The sequence below is a fragment of the Tympanuchus pallidicinctus genome, unplaced genomic scaffold (assembly GCF_026119805.1).
Source record: "Tympanuchus pallidicinctus isolate F22 unplaced genomic scaffold, pur_lepc_1.0 scaffold3, whole genome shotgun sequence".
Taxonomy (NCBI): Eukaryota; Metazoa; Chordata; class Aves; order Galliformes; family Phasianidae; genus Tympanuchus; species Tympanuchus pallidicinctus.
Genome location: NW_026294747.1, coordinates 79679122 through 79699619, shown reverse-complemented (window position 1 = coordinate 79699619; position 20498 = coordinate 79679122). Strand labels below are relative to the sequence as shown.

The window sequence follows — 20498 nt, the reverse complement described above, 5'->3', positions numbered from 1 at the left end:
AAAACATAATTCCCTGCACAAACTTGTGTTTGCTGAGCTTTTGCCTATTGTCAGGTATGTAATGTTAGCCAAAATAAATTTGACACATACTGCATTTTTCTGTGGTATTCTTGTCAGGGGCAAATAGTAAGGAGATTGTAAGGCTGTCTCAGGAAAAGGAGAACAATGGCTTGAAACACAGACACAGTAAGTGCAAATCAACACAGCCTCTTGTGATTCAGTTTTTTTCCTGTTTTTCTGTTTTCTGTAAACTCACTAGATACAGTCTTCATGGTCACATGATATAAGATACCTCTTATTCTATTACTAAACACAATTGCTGAGCTGAAACTCACTTACAAGATGTCCCTGGATTTTTCCTTATACTTTTGAATCCTGAAATTATCCACACATGCTTTGGAAGATCTTTCTAAGTAGCACTGTTGAGTTCACCACTCTCATGTTTTAAGGTTAAATTTAATATTTCATTAATGACACGAATTTATTTTCTGAAGCATCTTATCCCTGGTAACTGTTGTTGCAGTAAGAGTGACATGAACAAATTTATGCCTGGATTAGGCTCCATTGTCAAATGCTCTGCAAATTCTGCCTTCAATTTTAAGGTTATATTGAAGTAGTGAGTCACATTTCATAATTGAAAAAAATAATGAAAAATAACCATTAGCCAAGCTCTATTTGGTAATTTCTTCTGATTTATAATTTATTTCAAATATTACTGGCTTTCAGTTAATAAAAATGTATGGTTCTGTTTATTTCCACATCTAAGATTAAATCTATTTTTTTCCTCTGAATATATTCATGCCTACATTTTGTTAACTCATAAACTACTGTGATTTTTTAAACCACAGTGTTTAAAAGGACTACATCAACATACGCCCAAAGCCATCAAGGATGATATCCTCTAAGTTCTGAAATGTCTAAGCAACTCCTTCTGTTTCTCAAATTTTTCAATAATTACATCCTAGATCATAGGAAATCTCTGCCTGATGGCATTCTGAAGAAACTGCATTAGGTACATATTCTCTATACATTTCAGCACCCAAATATTGCTGGAATAGACAAGCCAAATATTTTCTGATGATCGACTTGTTTTTTTCTTCTAATTTTTCTTCAAGTATATTATTATTAGTGTTACATGGCATTTACAGTGTTGTTTGTCCAGCTTCAGCCCAGCAGCACAGTTTTCTTTCCGAGGCTGCTCTGAGCTGACGCTTTTCATCAAATCTAAATGTCATCTGTATAAATCTCACTAACCTGAATGGCATGAAAAATTTATCACCTTTTTCCCTCAGGTGCCATATGCAGCCTAAATAGACATCTGAGAAAACAGTGCAACTCACAAAGGTTTTATGAAAGTTCAAAAACACCTGTTCTTTTCTTTTTCCTAATATGAGCACATGCCAGCAGCCCACAGAAGCACTAAGGACAGAAAGGTATTTGTCACTTACCATATCTCCTCTTGGCAGCATAACAAACTTGTTTTGTTCCTTTGAGTACAACTATGGACAAACAACAGGTTTCATCTGATTTCTCTGCAGCTACAAGAACTACTTCATTTAGTTCCATTACCCATCCCAATGAGTGGATCCAGCTCCTTCTTAAAGTATGGCCTTACTAAGTAAAGGACTTGCATAGGTGTGAAAATTGTTGGACAATTCAACCTTTTCCTACAGTACTTAATATTCTTGAGGTCTTGGTCTACTGAGAAATGGCTTCAAATTCTTTCTCAGCTTTTTATTTTCATATTGTGACGTGGGCTTTAAATGCTTAGATCGCTTTGATGGTCTCAAAGGCATAGCATTTCTCCTCTTTTTCCATCTATTACGTATTCATTTATTTCTTTTATATTCCCTATGGAGATAACCTTGTGATTTTAAGCTTTGTGAATTAACTGTCTCCCTTTGCACTCCCTTAAGATCTTCTTTTAGGTGTAATAACACTATTTTTGACAGCATATTAGTTGATGGATGTGCTGAAAATGAATACTATTCTGATTAACCTGATATTTTCACTTTCTCAGTGCCCTTTGCTCCTAGAAGAAAACCACAGCCAGGTCATTCTCTCTGCCCATGTCTTGTACACCTTGCTGACTCTTGCAAGTTCTTCCAAAGTGATATCATCTTTTGGATATTTCTTTCTCTTTACTGGCAAACATTTCTTCCAGATCTTGAGTGCAATCTTATTTAAATCCCCTTCAGTTCATTTCCCAAACTTCTTATAAAAACTCACTGTTATTGTGACACTCTGAGCCCCTTTCTCCTATTTGGACAACAATCCACTCCTCTGATCTCCTGATGCTTAAGGCATCTGTTTTGAATTGTACCCCATTCCAAACAGATGCGTAACATCCAGAATTTTGCATACTCCCAGACTTCTGCCTTAAAGATGCAGTTCTCAGTACAAATGCATGACTGGCTCTGACTCCACGGGGTCACTGCCAAGAATACATAGAAAATCTCAGAGATCTGGTACTTTCAGCCATCCTCATGTCAAATTCCTTTCACCCCAAGGTGACATTCTTACTATCCCTACCCACAGCTGGAATGACCCAGGAACGACACAAAGAGAGCTCTCCTTCCAGGCAAATAGCTCCTGTTGTATTCTTAAACATTCTTGACTTCTGCAGTTCTCAAGTTAGTCCTCCAGGAGCAGGAAACACAGCCAAAACTTTCTGGCCAATAGCCAAGGGACAAGCCAGTGCCTGCTTTAAGAAAGCAACCACAGGCTTCACCTCAGCTGTAAATACATGGGCTGGGACTTTCCCCAACAACTTAGATGGGAAGTTCTTTCACCCAGCATGGACAGATGGGGCTTGCAACACCTCCTCATCTCTCCCTCCCACGTGCACTCTAGCTTCTACTAGATAAATGCCAGCGAGGCTGTCAGGTTTCTGCATTCTTCCCCAGGCACAGGACCTCTCTGCAGCATCTAAGAGCAGACCTCGCCCTAGCACTAACAGCACCTCACCGGCTGGAAGGCTCTGGTTTGCTCAGGGGAGAGGAGGAGGTTGAGTGCACAGGTGAGTTTTACAGAGGTCATCCGATCTGCAGGTTTCTCTCATTTCTGCAGGTGGGATTAGGGAATGCCTAGAATGGCAAGGCTGACCTCCCAGGAGGTTTAGGTGGGCTTGAACTCAACCATCAGTGTACTGAAATTTGACCTTAGCTTTTCTCCCTGCTACACATAAAATAGAAAGCCAGGGCTTTTATTGACATTAGATAATATTTTAGTCACTGAGAGATGATCTAAGAAAGCACTGTAAAATAGGGACATAGTTTTATCTGTAAAGTTAGGGCAACCAAACTTTGAATCAGCCCATTGGTATTCAGAGAGCTTACATAACTGGCAACAAGTTTATCTAATCTTTCAGAGGTGTTTGCTGCATTTAAGGAAGTGGAGAAATCTTCTGCAAATAAGTGTTGGTCAGTGGGTTTTAAGAGGTGAATCTGGAAATAGGATATTCCTTCCTAAGAGAGAGCTAAAATTCTGGTTTGAATTTTAGTAATAAGTGGAGGTACTCCAAGGGCATTTGATTTATCACCAATCATAAACTACTTGTAATAATAGAGCTAAGGATTCTTTTCACTTCTGGACTCACATGTGGATTTCGTGTTTTCCTTTTCAAGTAGCATACCAATTTTAAAATTGTTTAATATTTTAGAAGTGAGAGATTTCAGTGCTGCAGAAAGAAATGGATTTTTCTTGAGCATTGTCTTATGCCAGCACGATGTTATTAATTCAGAGAACATTTGCAGCTGCCAGAACTGTTAATCAGCTTTGATACAGGAAGATTTCATATCCCCCCTAAATCTACAAATATGAACTGTCACTCGCAGCACAGAGCAGTTTTTTTTCAGAGTTTTCAAACATTCTGAAAGGATTAAATCAGTGAAAGATGTAAATTCTTTTTTAGATGTGACTTTCCAAAACTCCTGGTTTTGTTAATAGCAATGATTTTGGCAAGCATGAAGAAGTTGTAATAACTGAGGTGACACCATGACTACATACCAAAATATTACAACAGTCATTGAAAAATCAAGCATCCCTGTACTTTCTTCATCCATACAGGATTTGCTTATTCAAACCTATCAAGCACTTTTCATATTTATACACTTCTACACAGATGGCATTTTAAAAATTATTTCTCTAAGTCAAAAGCAGAAAACATAACTGGATAAGCAGTCTACTTTGTGTTGCAAAACTGTTAACAAAGAATTTTACTTACATTAGTTTTTGTTTGAGAGCAGGAGCCCACTTCAGAAGTGACTGTCCTACCTTCTGAACTGTGCCTCATTCACATCACACAGTGCAGCCTGGGGATGCTTTCAGCTGCTCTTGGGTTAGTGCAGCAATCCCATTGCTCACAGCAGTTCAGCTCTCAGGGTCAGACCACAGCTACTTCAAGGACAGCACCCGACAGTGTGCTTGGCATGGGTGTGAGGCACTCAGAAATACATATCCATTCCTGTTGTGCCTCAAGAATACAGAGACAGCAACCAAGGCCTTCAGGGAGAATACTTCACATCAGAGCGTTTTAAGGCCTCTCTCACTGCTTCCTGGTCTGTTTCTATTGAAATCTGTTTATGTGGTAACTCAAGTTTTGAGCCAACCATTTCTCCCATTCTGTTCTCAGTGACAGGGCTAGCAGAGTGCAACTGCAACATTTTCTATTTTTTTATGTTCCACACTACAATTTATAGATGCTGGCTTTTTTACTTTTGTTTGTTTGTTTTTTCTCTTGGGGTTTTTATGTATATTAATTCTGGTTTCTGAAAGCTGCTTTTAGGGGGAAGAAAAGGTGGGAAGAGATATTTGAAAGTCACCTGTACGTGTGCATATTGTAGATCAAATGTTTGACTTAGTGCCTTTATGCACACTCAAAAATAGAAAAGACGTGGTTTTCCTTGTTTGACCTTGCTATTTAGACCCACCTATTCTCTTCTTCATCAAAATTCCTTCAACACGTATTCCTCTCAAGTGCTAGCATGGACAATAATACAGTAAGCTCACTTAATTGAAGTCATGTTTCAGATTAGAAGTGGGTATATTCAGATTTCCAGCACTTTCTCACTTATCTCCTCCCATCGAAGTCCTCCAGCATGCAGCCTGGTTTCTTAGCCTGGCTGAAGCACACTTGGCAGACTGGTTCCATCTGGGTGTCCAGTTTCCTTCCTTTTTGTTTGGTGGTCTTGGCTCTTTTCCCTGTGGAGATTTGCTGAGCAGCCAGCTGTGGTGGCAGCCTGGACACAGTGCTGAGATGGGTTGAGCAGCTGTAGGCAGCAGCAGGGTGAGCACTGGTTGTGGCAGTGCTGCTGGGAAACAGGAGGAGTGGGAACAGCTGCCAACAAAAGTGCTAATTAAGGGTCTGACAAAGCTGCTTCCTGAGCTTGCAATGACTGCTGAGCATAGACCTGGAGGCAGAATCACTAAGGTGGCTTCAAACTGTCTTTTTGCTTGGCTGAAATGTTGATATGATCCTCTGGGACCTGAGGAATACCATAGCCTTGGTGGAGACAGCTCCAGCACTGCTGGCAGGAATTCCATGGCTCAGTGAGGTATAGAACTCCACTGGGAGATGCATATCCTATGACTTACTTTGGTACATGTGAGGTTAAGATGAAATAAGGAGCGAGGATTGTTCTCAGCTCTGGGTGATGTGCCTTCCCCAGGTGGAGCAGTCTCACCACAACAAATCTGAATGTGCAGAGAAACCATTTTCATAAGCTGCACAATATCCTATAAGAAAAGAAAATAAGAATATTAATAAATCTCATACTAATAAATCTCATTTGAATTCTACAACCTGAACCGCGCCAGAGCTTCATAAAACTTGGCACTTCAAAGGTGCTTAATTATAATAATCTGCTACAAACTGCTTGATCAATGGTGAAAGCAGCTCAGTTGTCCATTCCAGACAACTTACAGCACCTGAGGACGGGGATCAAAGTGTTTCACTGATGCCTGTCACCAATCCATTAGTGATACCAATTATGTGAGCAAGCTTCTGTAGGCCTCCAGATAAACAAGTCTGAAGTGTTAGGAAATTCAGTGAAGAGGTTGATTGCCAAAGAGCAAAAAACACTTTCTGGCATCATTAGCGCACCAAGAATGTTTGATGAAGGATGTCTCTGGGGTGGTCCCATGCTACAAGGAGCATGAGAGCAGGAAATGTGTAAAAGAAGACATGAATACTCATCACAAGAGGGTAATTATGCAATAACCGTAATAGCATAAAATGGTAATACAATAAAGACAATGGGTTTATTCAGAAAACTCAGTTCTTCGTTTTGTATTGCAGATCCTTGGTGGAGCTGCAAGAGAGGGTCACCCTGTGGGAGGAAATTATTTAGTCCAATTAGGCAATTACAAAATCAGCATGACAGTTTCTTTTGTACCTCACAGCACAGACATTCAGCTCATTTTTACCCCAAATTATACTAAGCAGATCTCAATGACTTCCAGAACTAAGCAGCTCTGGAGTGTTAGGGTCAGGGTGCATTTGTTATCTGACTGCACAGATATTTGGGGGGAAAAAATCATAAAAAGCATCCAGTGGATCTAAATTCTTTTGCTTGTAAAATTTGTGGAAGATTTATACAAGCAGAGCAAGAGGTCAGCACTTCCTCTGTGCAGATCTAAATTTTTTTTCTTTGATAACTAGATTGGAAATTGAATCCAAACCTCTGGATCACCAACCTGCATCATTACCAAAAGCAGTAGCTTTTTTATGAGAAGTTAACTCTACCAGTTGCTATCTGATTGATGATAAGCAGTAAGAAATTAAGGAATTATTTGTTTAAATAAGTCATTGTAAAATTAAGATTGAAGGGTTTTGAGCAAAATTCCCTATTAGCAAAAAAAATAAGTTACTTTCTCCAGCCTGGCCTTTGATTTTTTCATTATTTGTTTGTAAAATGAAGGAATTTTGTACCCTCTTTATTACCTCTTCTTAAGTTTAATAAGAATACTTAAAATTTTCATTTGGCTCTGCTCCACGTCATGTCCCAGATATCCACCTTTGCCTTCACTGCAATGTGGCCTGGTGTTACTTAACTGTATATTAAATGGTCTTGGGGTGCAGAACCAAAAACGTAACTTTTGCCTTGACCCTACATATTTCACAGAGATGGGAATGAGATGCCCAGAAAATCTGATTGAGACTCAGGATCACCAGAAACTCACGTGCCTTCTCTGTGAAGATGGCATCAGAGATATGTCAGAGATCCTGTGTGAGCTCTACTGTGGCCCTGTGCAGCAGACCATGGCGTGGGATAGCATGGGCTGCCCTGTGCAGCACTGTGAGCAATTAGGCGACACTGCTGTGCTTCCAGGTCAGCAGCTGATGTGCAGTACTCTGGCAGAGACATTTCATTCCTGCCAGTGCCAAGGAGAGGAGCTGAAGCAATGATCCACAACTTAAAACCCCTTCCCGCTTTTCAGGAGAGGGAGTTACCGGCTCAGCCATGTACAAAACCTCAGCTGAACTCAAAGGGAATTTCAGACAAAAGAACTCTACAAAAAATGAGATCTCTCCATTTCTCAGTAGAAGAGGCTGCTCTCAACAGTTCTGCAAATTTTTGACAAATATCACCTCCGCTGGTGTTTCTTTATCAGTATTTTCAAAGCATGTTTTTAAATTCAGGCTTCTCAGCTGCTAATTTTCAAAGCCTGTAGCTTAGGGCTGTTGTTTGAACATTCCTGAAATTATTGCCTCATTAAGAAGAATTTCTATATCAGGAAAGAGTTAGTTTTTAAAAATAAAAGCCTGGTAATTTTTCCTTACTGCAAAATGCAACCACATTTAAAACTGTCACTTTTTTTGTGAGGAACACCATTTCTTTCTTTCTGAAAATATCAATGTTCATTTTTCCTAAACATAGGCATGGCTCTGCAGATGCCACTTGACTGCAGTCAAGTAGGACACAAAAAAATTCAATTCCATGTAAAAGAAAGAAAGGAAAACAAAAGAAGCAAATAATACATTTAATTACTTCATATTGAGTGAGTAAGAGTGCTGATGAAGCTATCTACTGTTAAATGGAGTATCTTTAAACACTTTTTTATGACAGCATTTTAGTGTATGGGCTTATGTAAGCAAGAATGCAGATTAATGAACTTTCTGTAAGAAAATATGCTTGGCCTCATTCCAGACATGCTGCAAATCCACATATATTTGTTTTGGCAAGAAAGCTTCACATTCATGCCACTTTTGCTTAAATCTTTCATACGCTCCCACCCACTCCTCAGATTGCTAAGAGCACAAGGCAGCCAGGTCCATCACCACAGAGGCTTCTATGCTGCAGCAGCTACCTCACTTTCTGTTTTATTGCAGGTGTCACTTGGGCTCTGTTATCTTTGTGTTTACACCAATCCAATCCAAAAACAAGTTAATAGAAAATCAACAATTCCATTAGTATAAATGGGAAGACAATTGGACTTATCACATATTGCTAGAGCTCAAAATAAATACAGTGTTTTGAACTCTTACATTTGTAGTGGGCCAAAGGCGTGATTTTGGTCAGTTGCTTGTGCAATGGTACCTAATTCCAGTCTTGATGTTATTTTACCTTGATTTCTGTAGAAAGTGGGGTTTCTCTGATCATATTGAGGGATGAGAGTGAATGTATTTTGTGTGTCCCTCAACCACTGTTTTAGTGATGCTTTCAAACAAATGTACCAGGAGAAGTGAGGGTTTTGTTTTTCTTCAGTGTCATAAAATAGGCAGTTGAAGACTCCACGTAAGAGTCCTAAGAAATGAAAGACTGTACTGTGACTATACACATTTAAAGATCTGAAAATCCACATGAGAAGAAATCTTGAAGGAGTGATCTCCTGTGATTGGAAACAGTTTCAATCAGCGCTTGTAATCAGCCAAGAAACACAAATCCCTGGGAAGCCAGGCTTCATTGTTTCTAGTGTTACTTCTCTGTCAGACAGAGCTATTTGTTAATGTCTCTAAATAGCAGACAAAAGATGCACAGAAGAATAGCTTCACTGACAGAGAAGACAGCCTTGGAGGACACAGCAGGAATCCAAAAGGTGCTTGTCATTTACGCTTTGTGGGCCTCAAAACATATCTTTCAAGGTCTCAGGACATCTCCTGAGCATTATAGTGGGGATAAATCCAGTGCCCCCACTCTGCACTCCAGACAGACCTGCCTCTTCTCACCTTCACTCAGCTTTGGGTGTTTTCTGAAATCCTCACACTCTTGCAGTTGGATTAAATCTTGATACCTATACCTCTCCAAAAAGCACAACAACCCTAAAGAGGCCAAGGAAATTACACCAGTTATAGCTGAGTCTTACGTGCTTACAGGAAAGTTGGAGGTGGTGAGATTTCCAGCTCTCTCAATACTTCGCTATGATTTAGACAACATTAAACACATCTGTTTAGGCCTATACTTCATCTGTTTGAAGAGCCTCCGGGCAGCTTTAGTGTTCTCCTGATAAAAAGCAAAGATGTGGGAAATGCAATGTCCTCTGTAGGAGGATTTATTGTCTCAAACAATTATTCTTTATAAGCTTTGTCAAAACTTGGAGCTCAGGACTTTCTGTTGAGGAGAATAGAAGATATTCATTTGCTTGAAAGAAAATTCATGAATAATTTGCTGTGATATGTTTGTTAGGAGCTACTCTGCTATTTTCTTTATGCGTATAAGTACTAGATTAATCAAGGGAGAGTAGTTTAGCCACATGCCTTTCAGTTTCTGGTGTAGCAAACAACAGAAAATACAGTTTGTAATTTAGGGCAGATTTGGTTCTACAACTGTCAGCTTATAAGAAGTGCTGTTTTTTAGAGAGTGCAGTCTCTCTCTGTGGAGATAGTAACATGAAATTTTAAGAAAATGAGATTGCCTCAGAATAGTGTATATGTCTTTCCAGTGAGAATTTTTAAGTCACATTTCACTTGTTTTCCAAGTTTTACTCCAGGATTACTGAATATTATGCATGTGTAAAACATTTCAGAAAGATACATTCAAAGCTGTATTACTGGATATGCAAGAAATGAAGTATTAACGGTCCTCATTTTCTGCTGTATTTAATAGGCCACTCTATTTAATTTTAACTTATTAGGGCACTTTTGATCATAGATGACTCACATCTCAGACTTTCTGTGACAAAACTCAAAAAAAAAAAAAAAAAAGAAATCAAAAGGGAATTATTTCCATGTGTCAGTACATGCAGTAAACTGCTAAGACAATAATGAAAATTAATTAACTCAGTTTCGAACAGAAATTGTTTAACTTTGTAGAACTTGACAGCATGGGAAAGAAAAGACCTGAAAGGACCAACCATTCCAAACAGAAATATATACTATAATATATACCATGCCTGTATATAGGTATACAAGGATTTGAATGAAGAAAAAAAAAAAAGACTAAATGTAAAAAATGGCCAATCCATTATCTTTCTATTCTTGGTTGTAGGCACTATTCTTCATTGCCACCAGCGTGAATACATGTCATTAGCAGGGTGTGAAAGCACTGGTGGTAAGCCATAGTGCAGTCTGCCCTTGTTTAAGGATGTACATTTACCAGTGGTAGGGAAGGATCAGGTGTACACAGAGGCAAACCTCTTTGATACTGTTTTGTCTGTTCAAAGATGTCTTCAGGGCATAGGGCACCTGCAAGGGATTTATTTTCACTGCTTCTGCCATAAGCGCAATTCACCAACTCATGATCAGCTCGTAGTTGCACAACAAGTTGATGAAGTGTAATCCCATCAAGTCTGGTGGTATGCTGGGCTTTCTCTCAGTACTGCTGTTGAGAATCTGCTTGAGACAATCTCTGAATTGGTGAAATGAGTTCAATGCTGTCTGTGTGATGCAAGATATGTAAGCTAATTCTTGAATCCATGTCGTGAACTCAGTGTTTTCCAGTTCTTCCTGACCAGAGTTACAAAGATTTCGCTGAAAAGACCTTTTGAGAGACTTGAGAGCTTACATACATGGATACTGTGTGAAAAAGTTCAGCTACTCCTTGTTCTAATGAGATTCGGAAAAAACAGAAACAGACAAATCCTCAGAGACTAGATCCTCTGGTGGACTACACCATAACCTTTCTCAGTAACAGCTGTGCTGGCCATTAACTTTCTTCTTACTTGCTAACCTTTCTTTTATACAGCTATGGATCAAACTCCTGACAATGCCTGGGCCGTTTATCTTCTCAAAGTCCTTATGTTCCACTAGATTATCTAAACCTTTTCCCTGAATCAAAGGTAAAAGGATATAGTTCTAGAAGATCTTGGAAAGTTATACAGGAGAAAATGCAGATGTTCAGTCACAGCTGAGAGATACTATGGGCCACTAGACAAGATCAATTGTTCAAAAACAGATTTGTTCACCTAGCAGAATAATAAGACGACAATACTAAACTCAGAAGGTGGGCAGGTGATGTTCCATGAGAAGTAGAATCTGAGAGGAAAAATGAGATCTGAGGATTTGAAACCTGCTTATAGAAATGGCATTAAAAACAGAGAGACAGAAAACATTTGCAAGGCAGAGGAAGGATTGCAGGAAGACAGCCACGTAGCTGAAGCTGTGAATTCGTCAGAAACTTCAAACAATAAAGTCATACAGAAATAAAAATCTATGGACAAACATAGAACAGTATGGATATGTTGCTAAAATTTGAAAAGCCACTGTACAAAAAAAGAATTAAACAGTACATCCAGTACATCCAACTACATCCAGAATACTGTAAAAGCACAAACTGTCAAAGGAAAATCAAGAAAGGGATTTATCCAGTATTCAACTGAGAGAAAGCTATTGACTAATCACTCTAGGAAAGCATCTCTGCAATGCCTTTTTCACTCTACACCAGTAATAAAGAGATGAGAATTCAGGCAGGGTGACAGAAGTAACAGATTAGATCATGCTCAGGTGAGTTAAATGATTTGGGATCAGTGAGGCTGATGGAATTTGCCTTAAATTGTTCAGGGAATAACTGAAGCATTTCCACAGCCATTAATAACTACACTTAAGAACTGCATGGAAGAGGTAAAGTTTTCAAAGACTGGGAACACAGGAATAACAGCTATCCTGAAAAGTAAGTAGAAAGAGGAGGTGCAGAATTCTGGCCCAATCCATTTAAGAACAATTCTCCAATTGAAGATAAAAAAACAAAAAATAGATTATAGACTCATGTATTAATCAAGAACAAAGCATTCCAAATCCAACTAATCTCCTTTTATAAGATCATACCAGGTCTGGTGAATCACAAAGGCTGTGCAGCTTGAGATGAGTGAAGATTTTAATACAGCATGTTAGAGAATATTTTCATAAGCATACGAGGGAAATGCAGCCTGACTGAACTAACATAAGGTAGGATTCTGCAGAATGAGTGGAAGAAGCTTTTTCAGTCTCTCTGTTAATCACTGTCAAAATGGAAGGCTAAATTTACTGCAGATATACTGGGGGTCTCTCCTGGCTAAAGTCCTCTTCTGGAACTTTATTAAATGGCATGGATGCTGGAACAGACAGTATGCTTATTAAAGCTGACAATCTGACAAAGTTGAAAAAGCCTGCAAGCACATTAGAGGACAGCCTTAGAAATCAAAATGATCTTGACAAATTGAAGTTACAGACTAAAAAAATATGGTGCTATTTAACAGGGACTAGAGCACAATACAGCAAGTCAGAAAAGAACTGTACATGTTGAAGATGGAGCTATTGGCTTTGGAGCAGGTCTGCATTAAAAAACGGGATGTTGCAGGATGCAGTACACTAGTATTTCAGTTCTTTTTTTTGCATTTTTGAAGCAAATCACTGATTATCAAGCTTTGTTTTTTTGGAGCATATGGAAGAAAATGATTCCTTCCCACAAAGACTGAGCCAGATGATATGCTTTGGGTGCACCCCAGCACACTGCAGCTGTTAATGGACATTCAGGCTGCAATGCTAGACCAAGGCTGCTCCAAGGTGGAAATCCTGCACTCAGACAGCACAACCATGTGCTCAGCACCAGCTGTTTCACTCTATGTCTTCCTTCCTGTTGCCACACACTGCTTGCTAAAGTACATATAGCCATTCCAAGCTGACTTTGAATCAGCTGTACTGTGAATAAGACAGATGTGTCAGTGGGATGATGTGTTGTCTATGAGGCAATCGAAGTAATCCTTTCCAGCTGGTGAGATCTCAGTGAGAGTACTGTATTCAGTTTTAGCACCATACTTTTAATTATCAGTTGGAAGAGTTTAGCCTAGGAAGATTCCCACTCTCAGAAGCATGAGGTGCAGGGAAGGATCTGTTCTTGTTTCATCTAGAGAAGGGTGAAATCGTAACAGCTTTCATGTCCAACAAAAGCTTCTGAAAAAGAGATGGAGGACAAAATGACATCTGAGTGTACAATGGAGGAGGCAATACAGCCCAATACAGATTGGACACAAGAAGAAAATCTGCCTTGTGTTATGACCAGTGAGACAGCAGAAAGCAAGGGAGACTGCCAGATCCACAAACAGGTTAGACAAGCATCTATCAGGCTTGGTTTAAATATAGTTCATCCTGCCTTAGGGAGGGAGATGGGCTAGATAATCTCAAAATCACTGCCATTGCTATTTAGTTGCTTCTTTTTAAAATGTAAATAGTAAAATTTCTCTTTCCTGCTCCTTTCATCTTGTCATTCAACCTTTTGAATCATTCCATTGCTCTCCTGTCTGTCATGTCATGTTACATCTGTCTGATCTTTCCATTTTCCATCCCTGTCTGTCTCAGTCCCACATCTGCTTTTCCACTTTTGGCACTGTTCCATTTGCAGAATGATTTTGCTAGGAAATCCCTCCTTTTTGCCCATGTACAAAGCAACATTCCTGTATTCATTCAAATTCCTAGGTATTTATATATAATTGTTGGAAGAAAATTGTATCTTGATTCAGTTTCCCAAGTGTTTATGCAGTATTTAATGATGGTTCTGCCTCTTCAGTGCCTCCTTCTGTCATTACTGACCAAGTGACAATCAGATCAGAGGTTATCACCATTTTCCCTAAAAATAGGATAACTCACTGTATAAAAGTACATCTATGTAGAAAAGAAAGGACATAGTTATCAGTAAGAAGCTTACATGGATTATCTTTGAAATAACAAGCATCACTAGCTTACCAATGTTAGGAAGATGGACATATGCAAAAGTATTATATGTGAATACAGAGCTCCACAAAGCTCTGATTTTTCTCAGATAATATTTGGTACATATGTAGAAGAACAAAGGATGGTCATTTGTTTCTTTGCTAGTGTTTCTGTTTCCTTCAGTGCTTTGAGAGTGCCCAGCTTTGTAGGCACAAAGCTAACCCTGCTGCCTTCAGCTGCTTAACAAGACGCAGTGTCAGCTTTCGGGTTCAGCTCTGACACCAGGCTGGTCCTATGTCCTTTATGATGTACTTCATCATATCTTTCACACTGATGTAGGACAATAGAAAGCCTTTTTCCACAGCAAATGAATATCTTCTCTCATTGCAGCTATCACTGTAACGGACTCTACAAGGCCATTTTCCTTGTTTCAACTTTAGACCTACCGGGTTGCCATCAGAGCAAAGGTACCTTTTGTTCATTTTGTTCAAATACACACAGCAAAGCCCAGATTTATCTGTGCAGTCTACTGCCTGAATTAATCTCCAGAAGTCAACTGCAGTGCCCACAGCCTTTTCAGTTTAACAACAGCCAGTTGGCACAAAGACATGTTTGAAGACATGTTGAATTGAAAACAATTAAATTGAGAAAATTGACTTAAAATCCTTATTTATCAGAAGGAGGCATAATCCAAACAGCCTGGGATTTAAAAACAAAATTTCTTTGTCTTACATGTTATTTTCTGATATAGCAGATGCATGATTCAATTAACATATGTTTTACAGTATACCTTATGTGTTAAGAAAATCGTTTATGACCAGTTTATTTCTAATATGTAATGTGCACTATCACAGCAGCAATGGGCATCACTGTAACAACTAATTATTAATAAGGAAATAAGTAAATTCTGCTTAGTTGATTCAAGCAAACTATCTTTCCTGTTAAAAGTGGTATTAAATTAAATTAGGCCACTAGCAATAAAGGGAGCCTTAACTCTCTTCAGCTCTTTATGGAATGATATTCAATGTCTTGTACATGTACCTTCATATGTAGGTAGGGCTCCAAGAAACTGTACAGACACACAAAAAGAAAAACTGTTCTTTCCATTAGTTTTACTTTTCATCTCCCTCTTATTTTCTTCTGCTTTTTTCCAGCAAGACAACTTCAGTGTTCACTAGCAAATGAGATGTTCAGTAATACTGAACAACAGAAACTCTTCATGTATTTGTTTCTTGGTGGTAAATATACTAAATATATCACTTGATAAAACCCATCAGAGATGGTTGGTTTGTTGAGTTTCTCTTGTCCAGTCTTACTCTGGTGAAAAAAAAGGTTTGCATAGTTCTTTCATCAATAACTTAATGATTTCTTGGGGGCAAATACAGAAGTTTTCAGCTGGACAAACATGTATTACAAAGGAGTTTTATCTTTCATTTTGGATAGGGGCCCACTTTGCTAAAAGGAAAATTTGAGAAAAGTAAGTTGAATTCCATTAGGTACTGAGTTGAACCATTTTCTAATATTACAGATGTAATTATTCTGTTCATTTTTGAAATACAGACTATCCTCTAAAAGGATTGTACAGCTTTCCTCCCATTGGAGCCGTATGGGACAGTAAAAGAGCCCTCAGAGGATGAGTTTTAAATGTGTAAAAGAACACTGGGAAAAAAAGAAAACAAAGAAGAATATAATCTCTATATTTTAAGTTCCATTCTGAGCAGGGCTTCATGTAGGAATGTAAGCAAAGTGTTAATAAACAGCCATAGCAGAGCAATTGTTTTGGATCTAGCTAACTGTTCTATGCAATTCTGTCCTGCAAATTGGAAAATCAGTTATTCTCACAGCTTTAATTAAGCCACTTACCTGAGATGCTGTGAAAGCCTTGAACTAGAGCTCCTGCAAAATAACATGGCTGCTCCAAGTACTAAATGGGTGGCTGTTTGGAAAGAAGGGTCTCACAAGATCTCCTGTTAGAGATCTGCCTCAAGGCTTCAGGTTTTCTATCCTTGGGTCCCTTTTTGTAAAGTGAGGGCAACAGCACATGGATCTATCAGAAGACCTTTGGAGCAGCAGTGTTTGATTCTGCATTTGGGTCGTGGGTCTCATTCTGTAAGTACGGAGCGTACATACTGCTAGGTCATGGGTAATACATTAAAGTCTTTGAAGCCTCCAGGTACTGTGATAAAGGAGGACAGATAAAAATCTCAGAGAATTTCACTAAGAGTAACACATGTTCAACGTGGAATACACCCGTTCCACCATCCAAACACTTCATGGGACATTCTTCAGGAAAATGAACAATAACAAACCAAACTGGCACTGAATGGGCATATTGAGAAAGTACTGCAGACAACACAGATTTGTAGCTAGTTTGTACACCACTTCTTCAAGTGTTTTACAAACATACCTTCCTGGTTCTAATCTGATTAGAGTCACACTCATCTTTAATGCTTTTCTATAACATAAAGAAATAGAAATGATCCTGAAACATGTGCAGCCCTTGCTCATGGTGATCCTGTACCCTTTCCTCCTGCTTTCCCTTTGAGAAAGGAAAACTGCAATATTTCAGCTGAAGATGAACAGAAAGGAGGGTGCTGTCAGAGATGGAGAGCTGAAAATCCAGAATTCATTTTTTAAAAACTGTACAGATTAAGAATCAAGAAAACTCTCAGATGTTTATTTTGTACAGTCAGACAAATTAGCCTTTCATTTTCAAGAGATCAGCGTTTTACTTAATTTGTTGCTTGTTTGTTTGTTTGTTTTTAAATAGATGAATAAAAATTCTTCCAACATAATGGCTTTGGCTCCCAAAACATCTAACAAAAGAGAGACAGTGTGTATATTTGGAACAGGAGACTTTGGAAGAGCTCTGGGCCATAAACTGATTCAGTCTGGCTACCCCGTCGTATTTGGAAGCCGGAGCCCATGGCCATCCAGCCTGATTCCCAAGGATGCAGAGGTGCTGAGCCATGCTGAGGCAGCACAGAAAGCTGCCATCATTATTATAGCAATCCAGAGGCAACATTACGACTTCCTTGCATCACTAGAGGAAACGCTCCGTGGCAAAGTGTTGGTGGACATAAGCAACAACTTAAAAATAAACCAGTATCCTGAATCCAATGCAAAGTACCTGGCTCAGCTGGTGCCCAGCGCTAGGGTTGTGAAAGCCTTTAACACCGTGTCAGCCTGGGCTCTGCAGTCGGGCACCTTGGATGCAAGCCGGCAGGTAAGACTGAAGTGCAGGAGTTTGCTATTTCATAGAGTTATGAAGTATCATATGGACTTTTAACAGTTAGACAAAACACACACTTGGGACATATGACTCAGACAAGGCTGAGATGGAAATTTCACTGTAATTGCAAATCTCAAATTAAATGCGAGCTAAAATTTACTTTAGAATTCAAATATGACATGACAAGGAATGTTGATAGCTGTTAAGAGACATTAGGGAAGCAAGGAAAAAAAAAAGAAAACACAGCTACAAACAGAGAACCAGTAAATCAGAAGGAAATGAGGGCTGTGTCACTTGTTCACCTAAGAGTGCAAAAAAAGGGATGTAAGGGATGTAATGGGGCAATAGAATGAGTATAAGTAATGAGATAAATAGATGGATGGTGAAAAAATTAATAGTTTTCTAAATCACATCAAAACAGAAGTCTAACACAAAAACAACGTGTGCAAGCCATGTTAATGAGCTCCCCAGTCACAGGCAAGCTGGTCATAGGAAACAATCGAGCATCTTTGTGGAAGAATTTATTTCTGCCCTGTTTTCAGCTACTCTGAACATACAACTATTCAAATTATTGTTAACTTTGCTTTCTGCTGATAGAAGTGGTTTCACATACCAATGATTTACAAGCCTAGGCATCTGAAACCTTTATCATACTTAGATAAATGACAGCAGAAGTTGCCCCTTTCGTGCCTATTCCTAAAAAAGTATTACAATTCATACTCAGAAAAAAAGAGTTTCTTCACACTTTTACTAGATACGAGAAGGAATAATACTAAATTTCATGACAGAGAAATTACATTTGAATTGTCTCTACCCCCAGGTCCTGACTGAAGCTCTTACAGACCATTGTAGTGGCAATACAATATATTATTCCTACTTACTATTACAAAACCTTGTGCTTACAAACTGTGGGAAGGATCTTCAAAAGAGCATGCTGAAATTCAAGTGCTCTAAGCAAAGATTGTAATCTTATATTTTGTTCTTGGCACATGCAAAATTTTGCCACTTAAAGCAATGTATTTCACCAAAGAAAAGAAAGATTGATGTTCTTAATTCTAGGGACTGTTGATCAAGAAATTACCTATAACAATTTTATCTATATAAATTAAGGCTAACAAGGGAGGTAATAAGGAGCCTAGAAGCTCATGCTCATATTGTCCATATTCAGGAAGAAATGCAGTTGAAAATGTCACAAAAGTCTGTCAAAATAAAATCCCTGCTTGTTTTTGACTGCAGGTGTTTGTCTGTGGAGATGACACAGAAGCTAAACAAATGGTAATGGATATTGTTCGTGCACTGGGACTCACACCGTTAGATCAAGGATCTCTCTTGGCTGCTCGGGAAATAGAAAATTACCCTCTACAGCTTTTTCCAATGTGGAAGCTTCCCATCTTTTTGTCCCTTGGCCTAACCGCATTCTTCTTCATCTACTGTTTGGTTCGTGATGTAATTTACCCTTGTGTTTATGAAAATAGGGATTATTCATTTTTTCTTGCAATTTCCATTCCAAATCGGATCTGCCCTATAATGGCACTCGTCCTTCTTGCCGTGGTTTATCTCCCTGGTGTACTTGCTGCAATTATTCAGTTATACAGAGGTACCAAATACAGCCGTTTTCCAGACTGGCTGGACAAATGGATGCTGTGTAGGAAACAGCTTGGACTGGTAGCCTTGGCGTTTGCTTCTCTGCACGTTGTTTATACTCTCGTTACCCCAATTCGCTACTATGTAAGATGGACAACTGGGGACAGAACCATCTCACAGGTAATTTTTTTCCTTGCTCTATGTCTTCTCTTCCTCTAACCCTGTTACTAACATTACCAAGGATGCTAAACTTTAGAAGTTCACATCGACTTTGTCTATTGTTCTTTTTAATGAGGTTATTTTCCTAGTTTCTGTGCTGCTTTTATCCATGGATATATCATAAATCCAAAGGTTTCTGATGTTGAGTTGTGGGCAAATACCTTCCTCCTAGATAGCTTAGATATTAATGAAATAATCAAGAAATACATAAAGAATAAAGAAATGTATCTCTCTATTTCTCTATATAAATTTATGAATCATAAAATCAAAAAATAGTTTGAATTGGAAAGGATTTTTACAGGTCATCTAATCCAAACCCCCTGCAATGAACAGGGATTAGCATATATTTTGAGTTCCTGACCTTACTCAACAACAAACAATTGAATACCTGCCCTCACAGTAGGTCTACAACAGGTAAGTACTGCAATTATAGGTACACAAAACCTACATAAGGCCACTCTCACATTTTCAGTAGCCATTCAAAGTAAATACCCAATCCTTTTCAGATAATGTGTAATATTTATCTCTTAGTTAAATGATATTTTTTTCTTCATATTGATCCTAAAACTGCTAACACTAAGATATATGTGGTATTCTTTTCTTCAGGCACTGAACAATAGTACTACTCCATTTGACAACACAAATGGCTGGCTTAGTGACTCTTATTTGGCTTTGGGGATTTTAGGATTCTTTTTATTTGTTCTTCTTGGAATAACTTCCTTGCCTTCTGTCAGCAACAGTGTCAACTGGAGAGAATTTCGATTTGTACAGGTAAGAAAAAGATTTTCTCTAAAAAACATTTTTCTTCTCAGTTGGAAACTTTCCTTTTTTTTTTTTTTTTTTTTTTTTTTTTTTTTAAATGAACTGTGACCACAGAACTATTTAGCAGTGTCTTTCCTCCATTCTAACTCTACATGCCATATCTGTATTATTCACCATCACCTGATTAATATATATTTGTTTATCTACATGGCTATACAACCCACATATAAAAAACACAACTCCCCTGATGTCTACCTATGGAACAACTGGTGTTATTACACCAAAAACATAAAATTGGGAAGATCTAAACTGCTAACTGACAAATGGAAAAATGACACTGTGGAGTTAATGACTGCCAAATTTCACAGTCACAAAATACTTTAGCCATTTATTGGGCTGATTTTGTTGGTTCACAAGATAATTCAGTTAACACAATTTTGAAAACTGACTTTATCACTCCAGTCCTTTCAACATCAAGCATCTAAAGAGAGCCTCCAGTTCCTGCAGGCTCTAACAGTTGCTGTGCCTTTAATAAAGCTACCTCTGTTAACACCATCATCTTGACCCCACATCAGAAAGAAGTTTGGTGCTGCAGTGCCTCTGCAGGAAGAGGGCTAGCAAGGGAAACTACTATGAGTT

The 20498-nt window shown here is 38.6% G+C and overlaps 1 protein-coding gene across 8 annotated transcripts in view; it reads left to right on the top strand.

Moving 5' to 3' along the window:
* STEAP4 (STEAP4 metalloreductase) overlaps nt 1-20498 on the top strand; it is a 28804-nt gene that overhangs the window by 6805 nt on the left and 1501 nt on the right. For 3 of the 8 annotated variants that reach the window (XM_052692522.1, XM_052692526.1, XM_052692525.1), the window contains exons 2-5: nt 14453-14529; nt 16833-17288; nt 18531-19058; nt 19704-19868. In XM_052692522.1, coding sequence (XP_052548482.1) covers nt 16833-17288; nt 18531-19058; nt 19704-19868 — 1149 coding nt within the window. In that variant the 5' untranslated portion in view covers nt 14453-14529. Of the gene's footprint in view, nt 1-12195; nt 12323-13303; nt 13459-14452; nt 14530-16832; nt 17289-18530; nt 19059-19703; nt 19869-20498 lie in introns of those variants that run through there. The other 5 variants (XM_052692523.1, XM_052692530.1, XM_052692529.1 and 2 more) reach the window with 3 other exon arrangements.